Source organism: Macaca nemestrina, chromosome 7 (genome assembly GCF_043159975.1).
Source record: "Macaca nemestrina isolate mMacNem1 chromosome 7, mMacNem.hap1, whole genome shotgun sequence".
Lineage (NCBI taxonomy): Eukaryota > Metazoa > Chordata > Mammalia > Primates > Cercopithecidae > Macaca > Macaca nemestrina.
The window spans coordinates 167,987,146-168,001,391 of NC_092131.1; the positions used below are offsets into that span (position 1 = coordinate 167,987,146).

General features: G+C 40.3%; 1 protein-coding gene across 4 annotated transcripts in view; it reads left to right on the plus strand.

Moving 5' to 3' along the window:
* Positions 1–14,246, plus strand: part of LOC105463644 (solute carrier family 12 member 6) — a 107,630-nt gene that overhangs the window by 80,363 nt on the left and 13,021 nt on the right. For all 4 annotated transcript variants that reach the window (XM_011710844.3, XM_011710845.3, XM_011710846.3 and 1 more), the window contains 9 exons: positions 47–177; positions 834–1,075; positions 3,761–3,975; positions 5,347–5,505; positions 5,675–5,773; positions 6,046–6,103; positions 10,861–11,035; positions 11,324–11,442; positions 12,666–12,764. In XM_011710844.3, coding sequence (XP_011709146.1) covers positions 47–177; positions 834–1,075; positions 3,761–3,975; positions 5,347–5,505; positions 5,675–5,773; positions 6,046–6,103; positions 10,861–11,035; positions 11,324–11,442; positions 12,666–12,764 — 1,297 coding nt within the window. The remainder of the gene's footprint in view (positions 1–46; positions 178–833; positions 1,076–3,760; positions 3,976–5,346; positions 5,506–5,674; positions 5,774–6,045; positions 6,104–10,860; positions 11,036–11,323; positions 11,443–12,665; positions 12,765–14,246) is intronic.

Consider the following 14,246-nt stretch of genomic DNA (forward strand, 5'->3'; position numbering starts at 1 on the left):
CTAATACACACTCTTTCTCCTATTCACCTTCTGTTTTGTCTTTTAGCTGGGGGCTCATACTTTATGATTTCCCGGGCACTGGGCCCAGAGTTTGGTGGGGCTGTTGGCCTCTGCTTTTATCTTGGTACCACATTTGCAGCAGCCATGTACATCCTTGGTGCCATTGAAATCTTTCTGGTAAGTAATGACTTCACTGTGGTCTATACTATAGAAGAAATATTGATTTTGGTTTATTCTTTGCTATGAAAGCTTCTGAGATCAGCTGTGGGAATAAATCAGGTGATTGACTGCTAACCTCAGTTGGCCTCTTACGTGAACATGAGGTGGAAAGGTTGCAATTCCCTTTGCCTGCGTTCCTGATTTCTACCTGATTGCCACCACTCTGCCACCTCATCCAGGAGGTTCAAATCCAGTGGGGAAAAAGTAAAATAAAGTTTATCTTTTTTAATATCTTCATGCCTATGAAATAAAATGCTTCTCATTTCTCTATTCACTGAGACATATTGTTTATTTAAAGTAGTGATAGTAGAATCAGGGTTAAAGATAATCATAATTACTTTATATAACCCTATGAATAAAAGTAATAATTCCTTTCTCTCCGTTTGGAAATGTAGTTATTCAGAACAGCATGTAGACAAAAAAAAAAAAAAAAAAAAAATCCATGACATCCCATTTCTGCAGGAATTTCAGATCCTATTAGAAACTAGGCTAACTCCCCAGTCATTTTGTCTCTCAGCTTTGCTTTCTTTTATGAAAGTAAATGCAAACGAATACAGCCTTTTTACTTAATTCTTTCTAAATAACATAATTTTCTCCTTTATTTTACCTAACAGGTCTATATCGTCCCCCGGGCTGCCATCTTTCGCAGTGATGATGCACTCAAGGAATCAGCAGCCATGCTAAATAACATGCGTGTCTATGGCACAGCTTTCTTGGTCCTTATGGTATTAGTGGTATTTATCGGCGTACGCTATGTGAACAAGTTTGCCTCACTTTTCCTGGCCTGTGTCATTGTGTCCATCTTGGCCATCTATGCTGGAGCCATCAAGTCTTCTTTTGCCCCTCCACACTTCCCGTACGTGTCTGTCTCTCTGCCTAGCCATCTTTGTTGGGTAGTAATTGAAAATATCTGGTGGTGTGATAATTTTAAGTCAGAATTTCATGGAGTCTCTCCGAGATTTTCCCTCTTGGATAAGCCCATTTAGAGTTCCTTCCCCATCTAGGCAGGAAGCCTCCCAGCAAACTATGTCCTGTTCATCCTCTTTCTTATGTCCCAAACATAGAACTAGTAACTGTAACCATAATTTATGTTCAGATATTAGATTTTTTTCTCCCTGATAATTGTACATAATCTTTTTTTAATTATACATATTTTGAACTATTCATAAAGGGCTTTGCAGACAGTGTAGTTATTGCCAGCAGCCTTTATAAGGTATTTAAATGTTGGATTTCTTTTACTAATGAAAAATCAGGGGAGTCAAAAGAAACCTAAAATCTTACCTAAAATGTTTAATTAATTAAATTTTTTTTTCTGTCAGTATTGTAATGGACTAGTCATAAAGGGAAATACTGTACAATTTGCATGCATCTCTCTATATATGTAATATTACATACTATAAGTAATACAGCTACTTTTTTCAACCTTGATTTTATTTTTTTTTTAATTTGTATAAACTTATGGGGGTACAGGTGTAATTTTGTTACATGCACATGTTGTGTATTGGTGAATTCAGGGCTTTTATTAAGAGTTGGAATCTCACTTTGTTGCCCAGGCTGGAGTGCAGTGGCATAATCTTGGCTCATTGCAACCTCAGCCTCCTGGGTTCAAGCAATTCTCCTGCCTCAGCTTCCCAATTAGCTGGAATTACAGGCATGTGCCACCACACCCAGTTCTTTTTTTTTTTTTTTTTTTTTTTTTTTTTTGTGAGACAGTCTCGCTCTGTCACCCAGGCTGGAGTGCAGTGGTGCAATCTTGGCTCACACAACCTCTGCCTCCTGGGTTCAAGTGATTCTCCAGTCTCGGCCTCCCGAGTAGCTAGGACTACAAGCACACACCACCGTGTCCAGCTAATTTTTGAATTTTCGGTAGAGGTGAGGTTTCACCATGTTGGCCAGGCTGGTCCTGAACTCCTGATCTCAAGTGATCCGCCCACCGCGGCCTCCCAAAGTGCTGGGATTACAGGCGTGAGCCACTGCGCCCAGCCTAGGTCAGGGCTTTTATCCATTACCCAAATAATGTACTTTGTACCCATTAAGTACTCTCTCACCATTTACCTCCTCCTTCAACTCCCTAGTGCAAGTACTTTAAAGTATGTTTTTTGAAGTAGTAATGGATTTGTGCAGATCTGTGACTCACAGGCTCCCTTTTCCCTTTGACTAGTGGCATAGGGACTAGCTGGCACTGAGTGTTATTTGTAGTTTTGTTACAGAATTATCTTGAAGAGTCATCTGGATTATCTGAGGATCAAACTCATTGGTTCTATGTTGATTTAAACAGATTACAGAAAAAAAGATTTTTCAAGACAAAAAGACAGTTCCAATAGGTTTAATGACTTACCTCAAATTTAATTAATGGCAGAGCAAGAAGATGAACTGTGATTTCCTGACTCCCCATTCAGTATTTCTTCTGTGCCACACTACATGATGGCAGAAGAAGATTCCATCTTAAACTTTTAATCTGCTTATCTAGGGACTGTAATATAGCTGAAGGTCCTTTCTAGGGTCATACAATTTCTAAAGGTGACATTCTGGTTATATCTCAATTTGGGAAATTCCATTTTGTCTCAGGTTCACCTTTGGGACTTCTCTTCTTTTTTGATTAGTACACGGTCATAATGCATGGTATTTTCTTTGAGATATTCCAGCAAAACAAGACAAAAAATCTAGAATACATGAAACAAGACTGGGAAATGTTGAGAGTTGTTGAAGCTGAGTAATAGGTACATGGTTCATAATAATGTATTCAATCATTTTACAGATTTTAAAAGTCCCTTTGTTGGACCTGAGAGGTATTTTAACTATGGATGTATTATTCCTTTGTTTATATTTGTGTCTCTGGGTTAAAGAAAAAAATAAAACCAGCAGGTTAATATTTGTGTTATCCTTACCCTCACTCCCACTGGGTCTAGGCTTAAGTTCAAAAACAGTTTTCTCTTAGGCCATAGAGGGATCTGCCTTTTAATTCTGGCCAAGCTGTTTTCCTTGCAACAGTAGCCAGAAGATTCAACCTTTAGCATAACATTTTCAAGGGGTTTGTTAAGAATGTAAGGCTTTTCTAGGCCAAAAAAAGAGGAGTGCTTTTTTCTTTATAAGAACAACAAAAGAACTTCAGTATTCTTTTAGACCTAACAATTTTAGCCAAAAATTTTGGAAGATGAGTCAGCATAATGTCTTCAGACAGTTCTTCAATTTGAGTTCCTTCACTGCCACCTACCACCTATGACCTTGGACAGATAACTGTATTTCCCTAACCTTCAATTAACTCCCTAACTTCCTAAACTTCAGTGCTTCCATCCACAACATAGAAATTCTAATACACTGTGAGGTTGCTGTAAGGATTAAATTGGCAGAAAATGTAAGTCGCCATTCACAGTGCTAAAATAAATTATAAATAAATAAACATTAGTTCCCTTCCCACCCATGACAGTAGAAGCTCTTAAAGATGGGGTTCTTGTTTCCTTTACTAACCTGTTTCCTTTTTTTCTTTTGTAATGTGTTTTTTTCCCTTACTTGATCTTTCTCCCTATTTCTTTTCACTTAGGGTCTGCATGCTGGGTAACCGCACCCTTTCATCAAGACACATTGACGTTTGCTCTAAAACCAAGGAAAGTAACAACATGACAGTCCCATCAAAGTTATGGGGATTCTTCTGTAACTCGAGTCAATTTTTCAATGTCACCTGTGATGAATACTTTGTTCACAATAATGTCACTTCAATCCAGGGCATTCCTGGATTGGCTAGTGGTATCATTACAGGTAAGTTAGGGAGTTATTGGACAAGTTTTTTCCTATTTTCTGGGGAAAATAGGCCTTGTCATCTTAGATTCTTCTGCTGTCCATAAAGATTCACTGCCATGGTGCTAATTTCCTTAAGCATACCACACAGCTCTTAATTCAGCATATTTCTGCTTTTCCATTAGTAAAGCTGTCCTTATTCAGGACTCCTTTACAGAGTGATGTCTGCTAAAATTCACCTCCATTTCAGAGCAGAGTTGAGCAAATCACTTTCTAATCTTAGGATAAATTATTCTGTGCATTCTTGTAAAATTGCCAGTGTTCTTCCTGCACTGACAGAATAGAACTATTTTAATGTCCACATCCACATGTATCTTCCTAACTTAGCTAAATTCCTGAAACATTCCTTAAGTGGCTTCTATTATAAATGTTTGGTCTATAAATTTCTTTGCACATAAGTAAGTTTACATTAAGGTGTTAGAAACAGTGTTGATGACTAATAAATAATAATGGGATTTGTGGGGAATTTAGTTTTAGTCTGCTTAACTTTTACTAATTTGCATTAGTAAAGTTAAACTGTATTTGTATATACCAAATCATTTTGTCAAATTATATTTAAATTAGATAAGAAAGAACACTATGTTTGACTGGGCGCGGTGGCTCACGCCTGTAATCCCAGCACTTTGGGAGGCCAAGGCGGGTGGATTGCGAGGTCAAGAGATCAAGACCATCCTGGCCAACATGGTGAAACCCAGTCTCCACCAAAAATACAAAAATTAGCTGGGTATGATGGCGTGCACCTGTAGTCCCAGCTACTGCTACTCTGGAGGCTGAGGCAGGAGAATCTCTTGAACTGGGGAGATGGAGGTTGCAGTGAGCCGAGATTGTGCCACTGCACTCCAGCCTGGTGACAGAGCAAGACTGTCTCAAAAAAAAAAAGGCTGGGCAAGGTGGCTGACACCTGTAATCCCAGCACTTTGGGAGGCTGACGTGGGTCCGGAGATAGAGACCATCCTGGCTAACGTCGTGAAACCCCGTCTCTACTAAAAATACAAAAAATTAGCGGGACGTGGTGGCGGGCGCCTGTAGTCCCAGCTACTTGGGAGGCAGGAGAATGGTGTGAACCCGGGAGGCGGAGCTTGCAGCGAGCCGAGATTGTGCCACTGCACTCCAGCAAGACTCTGTCTCAAAAAAAAAAAAAAAAACACTATGTTTTTATTTATGTGTGTTTTATTGTGCAATGTGTGTGTGTACATGTGCTCATGTAGAAGCAAGCACACCTTTAGAAACTGTATAAATGAAGAGCCTGATTTTGAATGTTTGGGTAGAAAATTATCTAATTATCTGTTTTTCATACTGCTGCTGCTTAAATTCCCATTTTTCCCACTGCAGAGAATCTTTGGGGTAATTACCTACCCAAGGGAGAGATCATTGAAAAGCCTTCAGCCAAATCTTCTGATGTCTTAGGCAGCTTAAACCATGAATATGTTCTTGTTGACATCACCACCTCCTTCACGCTGCTTGTGGGAATCTTCTTTCCCTCTGTTACAGGTAAGCATGTAGGCTGTTGTCTGTTTTAGAAGCTGTCAGACCCAGGGAGTGATTTTTCACAGGAGGCAGAATTCTCAGGGTTCCTAGATTTGCTTCTACTCTTTGCTGTCAGTATCAACATCAAAGTGTCCAAGAAGTTAACTTGGTTTTTCCCCCCTTATCTCTAAAGGTATCATGGCTGGATCAAACAGATCTGGAGATCTGAAAGATGCTCAGAAGTCTATTCCCATTGGTACTATCCTTGCCATCCTGACCACCTCCTTTGTCTGTATCCTTTTTATGGATCCAGTCTAAGTCTCAGTCTTAGCAGCATCCAGTAGAACTGGATGATCAGTATTTTTATCCGAGTAACAAAGGTACCTGCTTTCTGTCACTTCACTTCTTGCCAGATAATCTGCCTACCTCATATAGGAAATTCAAAAAAGAATTTATAGGCGTATTTAGCAACTCATTTTACTGATAGAAGAAATATCCTGAGTATCTACTTTCTATCTCATGTTAGAAGGTAAACAACAGTTTCCTTGACTGTCAATATGGTAGATTTAAGCAATGTTGTCCTTTTTGGTGCATGTATTGAAGGGGTTGTTCTCAGAGACAAGTGAGTAATTAATTTATTTGTAACAATTACGTCTGTCTGCCATGACTTCTGATCATTCCACATAGCTCCAAGACAGTTACAGACTCAACACAGCCAGGCATCGTGGCTCATGCCTGTAATCCCAGCACTTTGGGAGGCCAAAGCGGGTGGATTGCTTGAGCTCAGGAGTTCAAGACCAGCCTGTGCAACATGGCAAAACCCTGTCTCTACAAAAAGCATGAAAATTAGCCAGGTGTGGTGGTGTGCGCCTACAGTCCCAGCTACTTGGGGGGCCAAGGTGGGAGGATCACTTAAGCCTGGGAAGTCAAAGCTGTAGTGAGCCATGATGATGCCACTGTACTCCAGCCTGGGTGACAAAGTGAGACCCTTTCTCAAAAAAATAACCCAACCTGAATTATCAACCATGGCTAAAAAAAAAAAAAAGAAAATATATGAATGTAGTTCCCAAAGGGGCCAGTATTTTCTAGTGAATATGTGAGACAGTTAAATACAGTCCTTCAAAAAAGCAGTGAATGTGTCTGAATAGTGAGGACTTCCCTGTCCATCCAGAACTGTTCAGAAACGAGACCAAAAGTCAAGAAGGGCAAGTAAAAAAAATTTCAAGTGTCTCTAGCATCTCCTTTATGAGAGAGAAGTATCTAATTGTGTTTGGCATTCTAAATAAAAGCCTGAAACTTACTTTCTTCATATTCTGTTCTTTTCTCTTCTTTTCTTTTCTACTTATTTATGTAGAGATAAGGTCTTGCTCTGTTGCGCAGGCTGCAGTGCAGTGGTGCAATGATGGCTCCCAGCCTCAACCTCCTGGGCTCAAGTAATCCTCCCACCTCAGCTTCCCAACTAACTGGGACCACAGGAGCATACCACCACACCAGCTAGGTTTTTATTTTTTATTTTTTTAAATATGGGGCCTTACTATGTTGTCCAGGATGGTCTGAAGCTCCTGGCCTCAAGCAGTCCTCCCACCTTAGCCTCCCATAGTGCTAGGCTTATAGGCATGAGCCACCACACCTAGCCCTTTCCCCTATTATTTTTTAAAAATTTCCACACCATACAGATATATCCCCTGGTCTTTATCCACATCAATCACTTTGCACAGACCTTCAGGATTTTTGCCTATGTTATTGTAATAATCTCCCTTTTAGTTCTAGCCTCTAATCCTTCTTCCACACTGCCACCAGAGTGGCTTTTCTAAAACACAAAATTTGAACCTATAAACCTCCCTGCTTCAGAGCCTGCCAAAGCCTGTTAAAATCCATCACTGTGATCTGGCCCTCTCTGCCTCTTTTTACGCTTATCTCCTGCTATTCCCTCATAATCTCCCTAACTTAGAGTTTAATATGTCTTATTATGTCTCCACTTACAAACACATTTGTCTGTGTTGTTTCCTTTGCTTAGAATAGGTTACTCCCACCTGGCCAACTCATATTAATCCTCTTAGAGACTAGGCTAATGGTCTTCTCTCCTGTAAAGCTTTCCCATACTCACCCAAACAGAGGTCAACACTCCTTGTGTTCAGCCACAATATATTCTATACATTATAGAATATACTATATTATGGCATTTATGATGCTATATTGCAGCTACTTGTTTTCGTATCACTGTCCCCTACACGTTGAGCCCTTTGAGGACGCGAAGCCTAATAGATGCAATATAAATATTGTTGACAAAATAAAGAGCACAGTATATATATGTATGTAACATGGTATATATGTGTGTATGGGGGTTGTATATATGTATGTATAGAGTATAGTATATGACTATACCATTGTAGTAGGAAATTCATGGAGCTTTGGTAAGTTACACCATAATATAAAAATTATTATTGAGAGTGTAAATTAGAGTATCATTTTGGAAAATTATTGGTTATTATCTCCTAAAGTTGAACACGTGCTTACCTATGACTCAGCATTTCCACTTCTAGGTGTATCTAATGGAAATGCTTGCACATGTGCATCGAGAATAATTCACGAGAATTTTCACAGTAGTATTATTCTTTTTTATTTTATTTTATTTTATTTTTTTGCCTGCTTCATTTTCCCTTCATAAATATTCTTAATAGCCAAAACCTGGAAATAATCTAAATGTCCATCGCTAGTAGAGTGATTAAATTATATATTCATGTAATAGGAAGCCATACAGCAAAGTACGTCATAGCAATATACAACCCCCCGAAAAAATTCACAAGCAATGCTAAGAAACCAAACACAAAAGTATGTACTGTGTATCATTTATATAAAGTTTTAAAACGGTAAAACTACATAGTATTCAAAGTCAGAGGGCTGGATGTGGTGGCTCATGCCTGTAATCCCAGCACTTTGGGAGGCTGAGGCTAGAAGATTGTTTGAGTCAGGAGTTCCAGACCAGCCTAGGCAACATAGCAAGACCTTGTCACTACAGAAAGTAAAAAATTAGCTGGGCATGGTGGCGTATGCCTGTAGTGCTAGCTACTGGGGAGGCTGAGGCAGAAAGATCACTTGAACCCAGGAGGTTGAGGCTACAGTCAGTCATAATCACAGCACTACAGTCCAGCCTGGGTGACAAAGCAAGACCCTGTCTCAAAAAAAAAGAAAAAAAAGCATAGTGGAGAGGAAGAAAGGGCTAATGAGGGGAATGGGCATAAGAGAGAATTTGGGGTACTGGTAATGTTCTGTTTCTTGACCTGCATGGTAGTAGGTCAACACCTACAGCATGGGGTGTTTGCTTTATAGAAATCTTCAGATATGCATTTGTTGTTTTTTGCACATTTTTTTTTCCCCTAGACAGAGTCTTGCTCTGTCACCCAGGCTGGAGTGCAGTGGCGCCATCTCAGCTCACTGCAACCTCCGCCTCCCAGCTTCATGCCATTCTCCTGCCTCAGCCTCCCGAGTAGCTGGGACTACAGGCGCCCGCCACGATGCCTGGCTATTTTTTTTGTATTTTTAGTAGAGACAGGGTTTCACCGTGTTAGCCAGAATGGTCTTGATCTGCTGACCTCGTGATCCACCTGCCTTGGCCTCCCAAAGTGCTGGGATTACAGCTGTGAGCCGCCACGCCCAGCCTTGCACATTACTTTTTGTGTGTGATACTTAATAAAAATTGTTAAAAGCAAGTAATTAAACTATTGCCATGTTTCACCCATCAAATTAGCAGTGACCTTAATATTTTTTTAATCCACAAGACTGGTGTGGAGTGTGCATGTGCTGTAAGACTTGAATCTTCTTGTATTTCCAGTGGGAGTAAAATTTAGTACAACCTTCTGGACAGCAATTTAGTGATTTTGAAATGTTTTAAGATATTGATCCCTTTGGTTAGTTATTCCCTCTTAAGAATCTGCCATAACTTAGCTGGGCACAATGGCTCATGCCTGTAATTCCAGCACACTGGGAGGCCGAGAGGGGAAGATCACACAAGCCCAGGAGTTCATGACAAGCCTGGGCAACAAGGCGAGATCCCGTCTACAAAAAATTTTGTAAAAGATGAGCCAGACATTGTAGCGCACACCTGTGGTCCCAGCCACTTGGGAGGATGAGGCAGGAGCATCACCTGAGCCAGAGAGGTCAAGGCTGCAGTGAGCTGAGATAGTGTCACTGTACTCCAGCCTTGGCAACAGAGTGAGACCTGTCTCAAAACAAAAACAAAAAAAACAGAAAACCTGACATAAGGAAAAAAACCTGAACTGTGAACATAGATATGTGCATAAAGATGTTAATTATAACATTTTATACAATAGAAAATCAACCGTGAAGAATGGATAACAAACTGTGATGCAATATTATTCAGATCACTAAAAATGTTTATTCATAGCTTTTTATGACATAGAAAAATGCTTATGTTTCACGAATACAGAATTATAGGTGCAGTGAGATCTCAATTTTTCTTTTCTTTTTTTTTTTTTTTTTTTGAGACGGAGTCTCGCTCTGTCGCCCAGGCTGGAGTGCAGTGGCCGGATCTCAGCTCACTGCAAGCTCCGCCTCCCGGGTTCACGCCATTCTCCTGCCTCAGCCTCCCGAGTAGCTGGGACTACAGGCGCCCGCCACCACGCCCGGCTAGTTTTTTGTATTTTTTTAGTAGAGACAGGGTTTCACCATGTTAGCCAGGATGGTCTCGATCTCCTGACCTCGTGATCCACCCGTCTCGGCCTCCCAAAGTGCTGGGATTACAGGCTTGAGCCATGCGCCCGGCCTCAATTTTTCTAAAAAGCAGATATTTTGATACCCTGAAGGGGAAAGTTAAAACTGAAGCTTAGCTTATTTTCTAGCCCCGTATGTATTTTTTTCCTAATATAGGTCAATAGTGCCTTTTGATCAAATCTGGCTATCTTTATATTTTATAATATTATTTGTCTTACTTTTGATTCTCTAAAATTTATAAATAGAAAAAAAAAATTGGGTGGGCCAGACTCAGTGGCTCACGCCTGTAATCCCAGCACTTTGGGAGGCTGAGGCAGGTGAATCACTTGAGGCCAAGAGTTCAAGACCAGCCTGGGCCACATGGTGAAACCTCGTCTCTACTAAAAATACAAAAATTAGCCAGGTGTGTTGGCGCACACCTGTAATCCCAGATGCTTGGGAAGCCAAGGCAGGAGAATCACTTGAACTTGGGTGGGTGGAATTTGGAGTGAGCCAAGATCACACCACTGCACTCTAGCCTGGGTGACAGAGTGAGACTCTGTCTCCAAAAAAAAGAAAAAAGAAAAAAAGAATGGGTGAATGTCTCTCTAGTCTTTCAGTCTAAAGTTATTTCCAGATTAAATTTCCCTACTCCTATTTCTTTCCCAGGTTCGGTGATGCTGTGAAAGGTAATTTGGTGGTGGGCACCTTATCTTGGCCATCCCCATGGGTGATTGTTATTGGCTCCTTCTTTTCAACGTGTGGGGCTGGACTTCAGAGCCTCACAGGTGCACCGAGGCTGCTACAAGCTATTGCCAAGGATAACATCATACCATTTCTGAGGGTGAGTGACCTTTTTTATGCCCTCTTCTTTTTTTCCCAGCTTTAATGAGAAACAGTGTGGTCTTCATGGGCTTAGAAATTACTAGACCATAAATGTGGAGACATGGGTTTTTAGTACAAGACCCTCTAAATCCCAAGCATGAGTTTACATGTGAGTGCTATAGAGGTGCTTAAAAGATATCACAGTTGTAACACTATTGATCTTCCAGATGTCTGAAACTGTAGGCTAGAGAAATCAGAGAGCAATGACTCAATACTCCTATGCCTGGTATTTCCTTTCTGTGTACAGGTTTTTGGCCACAGCAAAGCCAATGGGGAGCCTACCTGGGCTTTACTTCTAACTGCTGCCATTGCAGAGCTTGGAATACTTATTGCCTCCCTGGATCTTGTGGCTCCAATTCTTTCCATGTAAGAGCCAGTGATTTTCTTCAGTTATTCTTGCTTACATGATAAATAATGCATGTTTATTTCCCTCAGTCATGTAACAGTAGTAATAACAGAGTGGGCTAAATACAGATGTAACTTCACTTAAATAAAAGTCATTCCTGAGAACTCTCAAGTAAGGCTAACTTTTGTAAGTTATTAGGTTTTTTCCTACCTATTTAAATTCAGAAGTTCTTTGGCTTCATTTCTAATTCATTATCAATTGGTTGTAGCTTTTACCACCACTGTTAGTTTTTTTATTTATTCACCTGTGATTTATTGATGACTTACTACTTACCTGGCACTGTGTAATATGGTATTATGGGAATACAAAGATGGATAAGACACAATCTTATGGAACTGATAATGGATAAGGAAACCAATGATTCCCATATAGCATGATGAGTGCCATGGTAAGGGTGAACACTGAGTGCCATAGGAACACCAGGGCAGGGCATGTAAACAGACGGAAACTCAAGAAAGATTTTCTGGAGGAAGTGATACTTGTATCTTGAAGAATAACTGGTTATTTGCTAAGAAAAGAAGGGGTGAAGAACATTTTAGGCAGAGAATGCGTATAAAGGAATTGAGGAATGACATAAGGTAGCACATCCAGAGAACTGGAAGTAGTTTGGCTTGGCTAGAGTGGAGGGTGCATGCTGAGGGAATAGCAGAATAGAGAAGTAGGTAGATCAGGATCACAAAGGGTCTGGAACTTTTACCTGGAAGTAGTGGGTAATCTTTGAGAACAAAATGATAATGCTTTAGGATGATCAGTCTGGTATAAAAGATGGATTAGAAGGAGGCTAGACTTGCTCCTCTAATGCTAATTAGGGAATGCTAATTGGAAAGAAGAAATGAGAGCCTAAACTAAGGTGATTAGTAGTAGAGATGAAAAGGAAGAGAAGCAGCTTAGAGATTTTTAAATAGAATCCATAGGACTTGGTAAGTGAATCTGGAACAAGGGTAAGGAAGAGGAAACCTGGATTATCCTAAGAACAACTGGGTAAAGAGTGGTAATGTCATTGACTGAGAGAACAGAGAAGGATGAGCAGCTTTGTGGGGAGAGGTTGAAGTTTCCCTGCTTCCTACTTAATCAAGGGTTAGTTGTCTAGAAACAGACTTCAATACAGCAAAGGTCTCCAGTTCCTTAACCTTCAAAGAATCATCTTCCAATAAGAATCACTCTTAGTCTTTTCATTCTTCAGGTTTTTTCTCATGTGTTACCTCTTTGTAAACTTGGCATGTGCCTTGCAAACATTACTTCGAACACCCAACTGGAGACCCCGATTCCGCTACTACCATTGGTAAGTCTGCTTCTTTTATTCTTTTTACTCACGTTTGGAGAGAACCCATCTTTGAAGTAGAAAACTGGGAGAGTCTGGGTTCTCGATAAAATTTTTTTCTTGGTCAGCCGTTTCATACTGTTTCAACTTTCAATTCTTATCTGAATCCTCACCCTCCTATTTTCCTATATCACTTTATAATAACTTATAACACCCAATAAGAGTAGAGCAAAAGCACAAAATAGATATTTCCAGCCTTCTGTAATTTTCAGATTAAAACAACCTTCTCTTGCATATTTATTTTCCTGTTTGTCTCTTAGGGCTACGGAGTCAGAGGTTCTAAGTTCCAATCTCAGCTCTACTGTTTCTTAGCTTTGTAACCTTCAGCAAAGCACATAACCATGTAAAATTTAATTTTATTCATTTGTAAAATGGGACTAATAAATCTAAAGTGCTTGTCGTAGTGCCTGGTACATAGTAAAGCTCAGCTCTCGATGAACTGTTGCTGCTGCTGCTGTTGTAGTTAAGTCTCCCCAGTCCTGAAGGGGTTGTCATGAAAGATTTTTGGCTACCATCCCATATCTGTCCTCTCATAGCTAAGAGCTCATTAATTATGTCCCGTATGTACCCACTGCTACATTCTTCTTTGCTAACTTTCTCCTCGTTCCCTTTCTGTCTTCACTTACCAATGGTGGACAGTGATGTAACATTTATTGGGCAAAAATTAAAATCTTCAACTAAGTTTTAATGCCTCTGATCCTCTTTCTAGCTTTAATGTTAGTTAAAAGTTCTTCATGAGGCCGGGCGCACTGCCTCATGCCTGTAATCCCAGCACTTTGGGAGGCCAAGGCGGGCGGATCACCTGAGGTCAGGAGGTTGAGACCAGCCTGACCAACCTGGAGAAACCCCATCTCTATTAAAAATACAAAGGTAGCCGGGCGTGGTGGCGTATGCCTGTAATCCCAGTTACTCGAGAGGCTGAGGTAGGAGAATCATTTGGACTCGGGAGGCAGGGGTTGCAGTGAGCCGAGATTGCACCATTGCACTGCAGCCTGGGCAACAAGAGGGAAACTCCGTCTCAAAAAAAAAAAAAAAAAAAGGTTCTGTATAAACTTTGTTTGTTGCTATCTTGCCTCTATTTTTCTCTTTCTCTTTACCCTATATTTTCATTACATCCTAGTTTTCTCCAAATTAACACTCCTATTCATTCTTAAAAATTTATCACAGAGCTAAGAAGTTCATTCTGTACACAGAAAAACTTAAGTAAATATGGTTGTCTACCTAATTTGTGTGGTCAAAACAAGCAATTAATTCATTACCGTCTGCCAGGTTTCTCTTATGTACAGTCCAAAAATAATTTTTCTTTTTCTTTTTTTTTTTTTTTGAGACAGAGTTTCGCTCTGATGCCCAGGCTGGAGTACAGTGGTGCGATCTCGGCTCACTTCAAGCTCCGCCTCCTGGGCTCACGCCATTCTCTTGCCTCAGCCTCCTGAGTAGCTGGGA